We start from the raw sequence: 12,120 nt of genomic DNA on the forward strand, positions 1-12,120 counted from the left end.
AATAATGTTACAGCTTGACGTGTGGACGTTACTACTGCGACGTCTATCAGATGTTGCATTTTGGTTGCCATACCTGATGAATAATTGTCACTATTTGACGTTGGTTTAAGATGTTGGCTCGATGTTGGATTTTGGTCACTTTCCAACACAACCTAAAATCAACCAAATATCAACATCATTTGACGTCGTTATTGGACGTCAACATAACATATTCCTTAGACACTGGCTAGACATTGGTCATCACTACCTAAATCTAACCTAATATAAATGTCTTATGACGTTGTGTGCCTGCTGGGAAATAACTAAATGCACTACAGAATGTTATGTTTACACACATCCACAAATGACATGTAAACACATCAGCTTTTTTACAGCGCAATACTCACTACTCACTACTCTTGAGTACATTTGAAAGGGCTACTTTTACAGATACGTTGAGTAATATTCACAACAGACACTTTTACTCTCCTTGCACTACATTTTTAGGAAAGTAATGGTACTTTTAGTTGAGTATGATTTTTCAGTACTCTTTCCACCACTGGTACTATAACATGTAAATTAGTAACATGAAAAAACATTCAAAAAGCAACTCAATAATATTATTGTCATTTTCAGATTAAAGCAAATCATTTTATTACTGATGTCCATGTAAACATAGTCTATTTATTTACTTATATAAATGTGTGTAAATATATTTACTCTATTTTTTCAAATATTTATAAAGATTTATTAACAATATTTATCATTTATATTATAATTTATAAAAAATAATAATTTATAATTGATAATTTATACAATTTTATTAAGTAATATTTTCATTTTTTAATAGATATATATAAGTATATGAGAGTTGCTTTATTTACCAAAGAAGTGGATCTAATTGGATTTGCTTTGTAAACCTTAATTAAAGAGGCCCTTTTATGAACATTTTTACAAGATGTAAAATAAGTCTCTGATGTCACTAGAGTGTGTATGTGATGTTTCAGCTCAATATACCACACAAACAATATTTTATAACTCTTTGAAATGGTCTCTTTTAGGGTTCGATTGTAACTGTGTCATTTTGGTGACTGTGGCTTTAAATTCAAATGAGATTGTGCTCTTTTCAAAAGAGGGCGGAGCTACAAATGCCTGTGTCAGCATATGGCAGATGCAAAAACAAGACTAGCATCCTATGCTAATGAGGGAGAGATTGTCACTAATGGGCGGGGCTTTCCCCCTCTGATGACACGTACAAATGGGAGAATTTCAATCAAAGTGTTTCTGCTGACTGTTTTTATGAAGTGTGATCATAAGTCAATAAATTCTTACTAATAGATGCAGGTTATATTCACAGACTGTTGCCACACAACTGTGTTTAAACCCCTTAGAAACTGATTTTTGCATAATAGGTCCCCTTTAAATAAAAATGGTCTGTCTGGCCCTTCCGATTACACTATAACAACACAGGCCAAGCATGATTAATCAATATGTACATTGGCTGTGATTTTTCATGAGTGTCAGAAACATTTGCGTCCATATCCCTGACTCACTGGTTCCTGCTGCGTGTGTGAGTGTGTTTTAAGGTCAGCGGATGTGCGTGGGCGTCACACACACCGAGGGTCACATCAGTGTTTAGTGTGTATGCTATTGGTCCTGTCTGCTGGATATCGCACTTAAAACCCCAGGATGAAGCACGCAGTCAGGCTGACTTTGATAAAAGGGCAGAATCCACCCAGGAAGTTGCAGAGGAAGAGCTAGAATTGATATAAATGGGAGAGTCACACATGAGAGACTATAAAATCACTATGGCTATTGAGAAGAAGAAAAAAAAACAGGCCTAGCTGAACACTGTCTCATTATTTTTATATAAAAAATGGTCGGAGCCTTTTCTTGGATTATTTGGAGAGGGCAAGAAAGTGGCTACATTGCATTTTAGCCTGGAAAATTGATCCTGCTCTTGCTCTTTCTTACTGCATCATGATTTTGCTTTAAAGGGGCGATATAATAGGCGACACTGTGGCTCAGTGGTTAGCACTGTCGCCTCACAGCAAGAAAGTCACTGGATTGAGTCCCGGCAGGGCCAGTTGTCATTCGGTATGGAGCTTACATGTAGAGATCTGTGTAGGCCTGGATTTTTAATTTCGCTCCTGCTGGATTTTATTCCTCACTCGACTACTCCCACCGTATATTCAGTCTTTGCTCACCTGCTGCCCGACCCGCCTTGTTATATACCCGACCTGGGGTGCGTCTCCCAAAACCATCGTTAGCCAACTAAGGTTGCAAGTTCCGTCGTTACAAACATAGTTTGTTGATTTGCCGTTTCCCAAATCCATCGCAACATTCGCAAACTGCATCGCAAACTTGCGCACACAACTATACCTCTGGAGCTGTAGTTAGAAACATAGTTCCTGGCTGTGTTCTATTCCCACTTATCCCCCTTATGCCCTATTCATTCAGAACATTCTAACATTCAAAGCTGGAATTATTAAAGTAATAGTTTGCTTTCAAATCAGTTTTACAGTTCAGTTTTAGCGATCTTCATGTTGACAATTGTGCTCCCTTTGCAGTGCACTTTGAAAATATTGATGTCATTTTAAACACAGCCTCATGGCGAAAGCTATAGGTGACCTATTATTTAAAAGCAAAATTTATGTTATGCCTCCAAAGCTTGTGAAAACTAAAAGCATACATTGATTATTTTAATTCATAGTAGGTTATTTATTAAGTATCTGTACTGTATTTGACATGGGCCTGCTGGTTAGAACCTTTTGCTGTGGTTTACATGCCTCAAATTGTAAATGTAGACTTAAAAAAACAAAACAAATAAACTTCATAATAATAATAATAAAATAATAATAATAATAATTATTAGTGTTAATATTATTACTAAAGTATGATTTTTTCATTTTTAATAAATCATAAATATTAAATTTCATTTAATAATAAATAGCCTCATTATTTATTTATTTATATGATTTATATGATATTAGAATGGTGTTAGCTTTTGTAAGTCACATGTTTTAGAATAGAATATGTAATGTTCAACTTCTCAATAATATTAGTAAATCAAAAACAGGCCCTATATGTGCCATGTACATATATTTCAATTGATATGAAATATATTCTATTTTAAATGTGTGTGCGTGTAAAACAATATAATTTGCACAAATAAATTATGGGGTTCTTCTCTAAAGAAGTTGTTACTCCACCTCGTTTAGAGCATCATTATGGGTGTTTTACGTTATAACTAACGTGGTTCAAGCGATGGATCTGCGACAGAAACTACAGGTTTTGGGAAACCCTCCTCACTACATAGTTCTTTTCCCAAACGATGCATCGTACTATGATAGTTCAGCCGCGAGTTACATCGTTGTTTGGGAAATGCACTCCTGACCGTTCCTGCTAAGTTTAGATCTGGGTTCCAAAATCTCACATTAAAATTGGGCTCTATCAAAAGAGAGAGAAAACAAATACAAGTGTAGATTGTGCAAGGATTGTAGGCTAAATGTAAGTTTTGTTTGCCCCTTTGTGATGAGACATGAGTGCCGGGTGATGTAAGGTGAGGTTTGTGGCTGGTGAGGCACTGACTCTTTCAAAATCGGATTTGCAAACATATACACCCGATATATTTGCCAACTATTGATTGTGTTTCATTTATCATATAAGCATTCTTTCTATTCACATAGCAGGTACATATTGGGCCAAGGAAGAATGTAAAATGTATAGAGATTAAATATGCCTCCCAAAAAACACCCAACTGGAGGCTAGAGTCCCAGACAGCCTATAACAAGCGACACAGCACCACGGCTTGCTCACTTTCTCTCTCTCACTTTCTCTCTCTCTCTCTCTCTCTCTCTCTCTCTCTCTCTCTCTCTCTCTCTCTCTCTCTCTCAAGTTCAAGTTTTTCAAGTTCAAGTCACTTTATTGATATGACATTTAATACAGTATTGCTAAAGCATTTTAAATATGTAATATATTAACATCATCAAATAATAATAATAATAATAATACAGTAGACAAGAAATAAATGACAAAAAAATCAGATAATACATTTGATAATAATACAAAATAAAAGGTTTAGATTATTTAAATTAAATACATGAATTTACATGAACCATTTCTTATGGTGTGTAGGGTGTATACATATATTGCAGCTAGTCTAGATGTCAATTCATCCTCTCTGAGTATACGGTAAAGAGTCATTTAAATTAAAAAACGAATTATTCCTGTTTTAAATTGGGGGCAAATAGTTCTCTAGTTGTGGTGTATTTGGGGCAGAACAGAAAGAAGTGTGTTTCATCCTCTATTTGGTTTGTGTCACACTGTTTACATATTCTGTTCTTTAGGAGTCCAGGAGTTTTCAGGTTTCTGCCCTTTTCTATTTCTAGGTCATGATCACAGAGGCGATATTTAGAAAGAATGTGTTTTTCTTTTATTGTTTTAATAATAAATAATCAGCCAACTGTTTGTTTCTGTTTAGGGTCGAATAACATTGAAGTAAGAAACTTTCCATAGGCGTCTGTTTCTTACTCATTTTGCTAGCTTGTGGGTTAGATTTTTTTTAAGTGATCGAGATGTAATAAAAAAATAAAATAAAATATTTTTCAAAATAAAAGATCCTTTAGACTCCAATAAATAAAACAGAAATAATTAATGTAATTTAAAAAAATTGTGCGGTCCACTACCAATTGATCCATGGACCGGTACCGGATATTGCGGACCACAGTTATAAACAATGCAACTAAATTGGCTGTATATGAGTGCGTGTGTAAATGAGAGTGTATGGATATTTACCAGTACTGGGTTGCAGCTGGAAGGGCATCCACTGCATAAAACATATGCTGGAATAGTTGGTGGTTTATTCCACTGTGGCGACCCTTGATGAATAAAGGGACTAAGCCGAAGGCATAATATAAGAAGATCTCTTGTATTCTTTTGCATGCTCTTTCAAATAATAACAACTGAAGCTTGATGTGTGTGTGTGATTGGGTTTTGTAAGGACAAGATGTCCCTCAAGAGAAGAATACTTAAAACATCTGAGCTTTATCTCAAAGCCTTCAGTCTAAAGCCAAAGGCTAAACAGAGCTCATCTAAACAGCAAGATCTATGGAGCTGCAGATAAAGCCTCTGCTTTGATCAGGCAATGCACTTCTTTTTTTTTTACAACAGGCAAAGGTGCTGCATTCAGTCACAGTGGCCTGCTTACGTAATTGGGTTTTAAGGTTGAAGGAGAAGTCGCAGATTTGGCATTGAGCATGATTTATATTTTTATCACCGAACAGTAATCAATTGTTATCAGGGAAGGCAGATCACGACACTTCCATCTCCACAATTCCTAAGAGACCCGTTTCACTTACAGAGAGAAATACAGAGAGACTGAGACAGATGCTTCCCTTTACTGCAGCCTGACGGCATCATACTGAAATATCAGATATATGACAGTTTCACATTTAATTCAGTAGTAAAAAGGCAAGAAAGGGAAATGAAGCCTGTTTCGGTGTATATAATCAGATTAAGTTAAATCTATTAGCCCTCCTGTTTTTTTTTTCTTTTTCAAATATTTACCAAATTATGTAAAACCAAGCAAGAAATTTTCCGCAGTATTTCCTATAATGTTTTTCTTCTTTTTTGTTTTATTTTAGCTAGAATGAAAGAAGTTTTTATTTTTTAAAAAAACCATCAATGAGTTTAATATTATTAGCCCCCTCGATATTTTTTAGATTGTCTACAGGACAAACCATACAATGATTAATTTAGGTAATATCAGGTAAAATATTCTGTACTGTCATCATCATCGCAAAGATAAAATAAATCAGTTGTTAGAAATTGGTAACTAAAACTATTATGTTTAGAAATGTGTTGAAAAATAGCCCTCCTGTGTAATTGCAATTAAAGGTAATTAAAGTGTAAAGTCTCAGATGCTGATTAATAGAGAGATATTTGTCAGCACATTTTAAACAATAAAAACACTTTAAAGGAGCTAATACAATTGATCAATAAATTAGTTGAAAGGACTAAACATATGATAGTAAATAAGAAGAGAAAATAGAATAATTTTGACAGTATTTCTTATCATATTTTTTGTTTGAATTATTTTATTTTGGCTGTATAAAAAGTGAATATTTTTTTTAAGACCTACGGTGTAATTGTAATCATTAAATAAAATAAAAAACAAGTCTCAGGTGCTGTTTAATGGGGAGATTTTTGTCAGCACATTTTAAAAACAATATTTTTAATCACTTATTTCGTTTGTGTTTGACATGATGACAGTGCATCATATTTTTCTACTTATTTTGCAAGATAGGCTACTGGTATTCAGCTTAAAGTGGCATTTAAAGACTTAACTAGATTAATATGATAAGTTAGGTCAATTAGGTAATTTATTGAATAGTAATAAAAAAAACTTAATGGAGCTAATAATATTGATCTTAAAATAGTTTAAAGAGCTAAAAAATTGATAGGAATTAAGAAGAAAACATATGATCATATTGACAGTATTTCCAATCATATTTTTTTTTCTCAGCGAAAGATTTTATTTTGGCTATACAAACAGTTTAAAAATATATATTCAATTAGTAGGCCTCTTCAGAAATCACTTTTTTTCAGACTGAAGAAACTACTCTTATCTAATAAGTTAATATATCTTGCATATATAACATAATTAACCTAACTTTAATTTCATAAAACAGAGAGAAGATTTTTTTCAGCACATTTCTAAACAATAGGTTTAATAACTCATCTCTAATAACTGATTTATTTTATTTTTACCATGATGACAGTAAATAATATTTGACTAGATATTGTTTAAGAAACTAGTATTCAGCTTAAAGTGACATTCAAAGGCTTAACTAGGTTAATTAGGTTAACTAGGCAGGTTAGGGTAATTAGACAAGTTATTGTATAACGATGGTTTGATCTGTAGACTATCCAGAAATATATAGCTGAAAGGGACAAATAATATTGACCTTAAAATGGTGTTTAAAAAATTTAAAACTGCTTTTATTCTAGCTGAAATAAAACAAATCAGACTTTTTTCCAGAAGAAAAAAATATTATCGGATATACTGTGAAAATGTCCTTGCTCTCTTAAACATCATTTGGGAAATATTTAAAAAAGAAATTAATTAAAAGAGGGGGCTAATAATTCTGACATCAACTATATATATATGTATATATATTTTTTCTATAATTAAATTTCTTATTTTTTATAGATCCTCACTGTTGTATATTGACAATTTTGTCATTTATTATTGCATTTGAAGCATGTTTTACATTTAATTTATGTACTGAAATATAATCTTTCGCTTGCTTATGCCTGATCTAATAAATGTGCTTTTAACTGTTTTAAACCAGTATAATTAATGAACGTAATAAATCATTTATTGAATTTTTCATTAATACATTCACACCTATTTTGCTTTTGATTTTAGATCAAAGTGTAGGTGTAATGATAGTTGTAAAAAATGAGAGAAAATGAGAACAATTCTATACCTTTTACCTTTAGATGGCAGTAAATCTCACTTATTAAATAGCTGTTTCTAAATATAAGCATGTGTATGTGAGAGATATTGAGCTGACCACTTATGATGCTGATGAATTATTTATATTACAATTGTAGTCTATTTAAAACTGTGATTATATGAATATTAACAATATAAGGAATAGAAAATAATAGCACAATAAACAAAAACGTTAGTTGTTTTTGTATAACCATGGCTTTAGAAGATATTTTGTAATTATGTATTGATATTATATTATATTATATTATATTATATTATATTATATTATATTATATTATATTATATTATATTATATTATATTATATTATATCATATTATATTATATTATAATAAATTATATTGTATTATATTATATTATATTATATTATATTATATTATATTATATTATATTATATTATATTGTATTATATTATATTATATTATATTATATTATATTAAATTATATTGTATTATATTATATTATATTATATTATATTATATTATATTATATTATATTATATTATTTTATATTATATTATATTATATTATATTATATTATATTATATTATATTATATTATACTATATTATATTATATTATATTATATTATATTTTATTATATTATATTATATTATATTATATTATATTATATTATATTGAATTACTTAATTATTTTTACTTAAAAAATGCATGAAATTCTAATATTTTATTTCAATTTTTGTAAGAAAAGCCTTTATAGAATGAAACACGTTAACATTTGACTCAAATACACTTCTAATAAATACAATAAATCCATAGAAACTGAGCATTTTCAAGTGGTTTTCCATATTTTTCTCATTTTGGTATAGCTGCATGTACAGTTGAAGTCAGAATTATTAGCCTTTCCATATTTATTTAGTCCCTAGTTTTTATTTATTTTTAAAATTAAATTGTGTCTGTAAGGATCTGTATGTGTTCATATCTGTTGCGTTTATTTATTTCATATAATCACAGTCGTTATAGTATGGGCTATTTCGCACTCATCATTGATCTGCAGTTATAATCAAACCATGTTCATAGAAAAGTTAGTAATGAACATTCATACACAAGCATTTATGTGTATAAAGCCACGGTTTTGTGAGAAGTGCTTCTCATATGATTTGTGAACAACCTGTACAGCTTTACTGTACACATTTATTTGAGCGAGAATGACAGCGACTAAAACTCTCTGTCGTATACCACGCCCACTAAAAAGGTACCCTTGGTAGTGGAAACAGAAGCCTGATAAAGGTGACCTGTACCGACCCTTACCGTACTGTACCAGTCAGTGGAAATGGGCCATTAGAATAGTTGGTGGTTCATTCCACTGTGACAACCTCGGATAAATCAAAGACTAAGCCGAAGTCTTAATAAATTGTGATGACTAGATTAGAAAGATTAGTTTAGTATTAGAAATTAATTTTAACAACTAAAATCAGTCTTCGCAGCTATATCATGCATATTAATGAAGTCGCATCTCGTTCACGATAGAGCATGCTGATTGGTTTAAACCAAGTCTTTCTCATAAATCAATGCACAGATGTGTTGAAAATTCAAAGACGTCATTTTGTACCCGCTGGTACAGACATCTAATCTACACGCTGGGATTTACACAATGATCTCATCGCCATGATGTTGCTGCATAATTTTATAGAATTTGCTCTAAACAACACAAAAACAACCAATTTTCACTTTTTAGTGAAATATTTGTGTCCTAATAGTGTTTTTTAGTAGTGTGGGACGTGTATATGACTGTCACCATCTCAAAAAATGCATTTTAGAGTTTTTTAGAGTGACTTTAACTGAGCTGTTAAGAACAAAAATGTACAGTTGAAGTCAGAAGTATTAGCCCCCCTTTCATTTTTTTCTTCTTTTCTAAATATTTCCCAAATGATGTTTAACAGAGCAGAGAAATTTTCAGTGTGTCTGATAATATTTTTTATGTTTTATTTCGGCTAGAATAAAAGCAGTTTTTAATTTTTTCAAAACCTTTTTATAGTCAAAATTATTAGCCCCTTTAAGCTATATATTTTTTTGATAGTCTACAGAACAAACTTTTTTTATGCACTCCATGATTTTTCTCATATTCCATATTGTCTTACTAGTTGGTCACATGCTAGTAAAACAGTTTTAAAATCAGTTGAATCACTTTATAAACAGGCACTGAAAGTATTTGATCAAAAGTCTATTAGCTATCATCACTGTAATATAATACAAAAACATTATTTACTGAGCTTCGATAATATGAAATATTTGGCTGATGCTTGTATGATTTTTAATATTTTAAATGGATATGCTCCATCTCCATTATGTGAGTTTGTGACACACAAGAACAATAACGGTCAAGCAACACGATCTGTTACCAGGGGAGACTGTGCTGTGCAGTTTAGACGTACAACTTTTGCACGATCAGTCTTCTCAGTTAGAGCCAGTCATTATTGGAACACATTCCGATTGATTTAAGGGGTGTTATTATTATTCTACTTTTAAATACAAGTTAAAGAAATGGCTAAAAGCAAATCAAGTTTGTAATCATGTGTAATTATTTTGTCTAACATTTTAAGAAATTCTTATTACATGTTTTTATCCTTATGTCATATGTAACTTTACTGTTTTTGTATGTGTGATGATGTGTTTTTTTATTTTAGGTTGCCTTTTAAAATCTGGCAGGGGGCAACAGATGACAATTAGCCCTTATGACTAACTCTGGCTTATTTACAGTTTTACTGTTGATTAATGAGCATTGTCCCTGTAAAATAATAATAATAAAATAAAATAAAAATAAAAATCATTATGCAATGACTTGCCTAATTACCCTAACCTGCCTAGTTAACTTTATTAACCTAGTTAAGTCTTTAAATGTCACTTAAAGCTGTATAGAAGTGTCTTGAAAAATGTGTAGTAAATATTTACTGTCATCATGGCAAAGATAAAAAAAACTTTATTAGTAATGAGTTATTAAAACTATTATGCTAAGAAATATGTTCAAAAATATATATCAGTTAAACAGGAATGGGGGGGGGGGGGATAATAATAATTCAGGCGGGAAAATAATTCTGACTTCAACTGTACCTTCTGAAAAGGTACCACCCCAGTGACAGCTATTGTACCTTTATTTCTGAGAGCGTTGGTCATGTCCTTACAATTCTGTGTCCTCATAAAACAGATAAACAAGTGCACAAAGAAAAGTAAAATCATTGGACTTACTACTTATCTTTTTTTAATGTTAGTGGTGGCAAACGATTTACATGGACTGAATATGAACAGTTGAACATTCCTAAATATAAATAAATTCAGCCTATATTAATTGTTTGCAACCACTTACCTTAAAAAAATGTGTTGAATTCAATGAATCAATTTTTTTCAGTGTACACACACACACACACAGACAGACACACAGCTCCACCTCTCCACTGTAATCAGCTCAGTGTGTGCAGTGTCTGCATGGTTACAGGTGGATGGTTCCTGTGCTGAGAGTAAAGGGCAGCAGTCAGCACTTACTGTCAATAGCAGCGGTCAGCCGTTAAAGGTCAGCCTTACCCTCTCCAGTTTATCTCTCCTCTTCAACCAGATCATCGCAGAGTAATCCTGCTGCTGGGCGCCACTGAACATACTGTTACCCGGCCGGGCGAGAGGTGCAGAAAACAACCCTAAATCAGGTGTAAGCCTCAACCCCGGAGCCTCAGAAACAAACCTCCTGTCTTGCATTCTTCTCCAGCATCCGAAAGATGTTCACCCACAGGTATCTTAGAGGGAAACTCTGAGCCTGTCCCAGCATCGAGCACCGTTGGAGTCTGTGCTGGACTGAGCTGTGCCTTGCAGAGAGCCTGATTTCTTTGGATTTCATCCACATGCTGGCAGAAAGGGGTCTCCTTGCCCTGCTGGGAGGGGCTGGCAGAGTCTGAGTGGGCACAGTGAATAAGAAAGTGAGTGGGAGTGGATGAACAGACAGACCCATATCCTGCACCTGGTTCCCTCAACCCTCCCCTCCGCTCAGTGTGTGTGTGGTGCTCTGATGCATGACTGAAACACACACACACACACACACACACACACACACACACACACACACACACACACACACACACACACACACACACTTGTACAGATGTCTGTATAGGGACTTCCATTGGCTTAAATGCAACCCACAAAAGAAACAATCTGCATTTTTACATTTTTTAAATACTTGATATGAGCTGTTTTCTTCATGGACACCACAAATTGTCCCCACAAGGTCAAAATTATTTGGTTTTGCTGTATTTGTGTGAACATTCAGTCCCCACAACAAGTGAAATTGAGGAAAACAACACCCAACACAACAAACACACGCACAGAAGCACACAGACAGACACACACACATGCTTGTACAGATGTCATTATGGGGACTTCCATTAGCATAATGATGTTTTCATATTGATACAATCAGCATTTTTACATTTTTCAAAATATTCCATTCTGTGTGATTCATCAGCCGTTTTCTTCATGGACACCACAAATTGTCCCCACAAGGTCAAAATTATTTGGTTTTGCTATACTTGTGAGGACATTTAGTCCCTGTAATCTAATAATGTGAGGAATTGAGGAAGACAACACCCAACGCAACATACAAACACAGTGCCTTGT

General features: G+C 32.7%; 1 protein-coding gene across 1 annotated transcript in view; it reads right to left on the bottom strand.

Moving 5' to 3' along the window:
- Positions 1 to 11,303, bottom strand: part of pld5 (phospholipase D family member 5) — a 51,933-nt gene extending 40,630 nt beyond the window's left edge. Inside the window, exon 1 of the mRNA XM_087256504.1 lies at positions 11,038 to 11,303. Coding sequence (XP_087112630.1) covers positions 11,038 to 11,205 — 168 coding nt within the window. The 5' untranslated portion in view covers positions 11,206 to 11,303. The remainder of the gene's footprint in view (positions 1 to 11,037) is intronic.
- Between the last annotated feature and the right edge of the window lie 817 nt (positions 11,304 to 12,120).

Source organism: Danio rerio, chromosome 6 (assembly GCF_052040795.2).
Source record: "Danio rerio strain M-AB ecotype USA chromosome 6, GRCz13ab, whole genome shotgun sequence".
Taxonomy (NCBI): domain Eukaryota; kingdom Metazoa; phylum Chordata; class Actinopteri; order Cypriniformes; family Danionidae; genus Danio; species Danio rerio.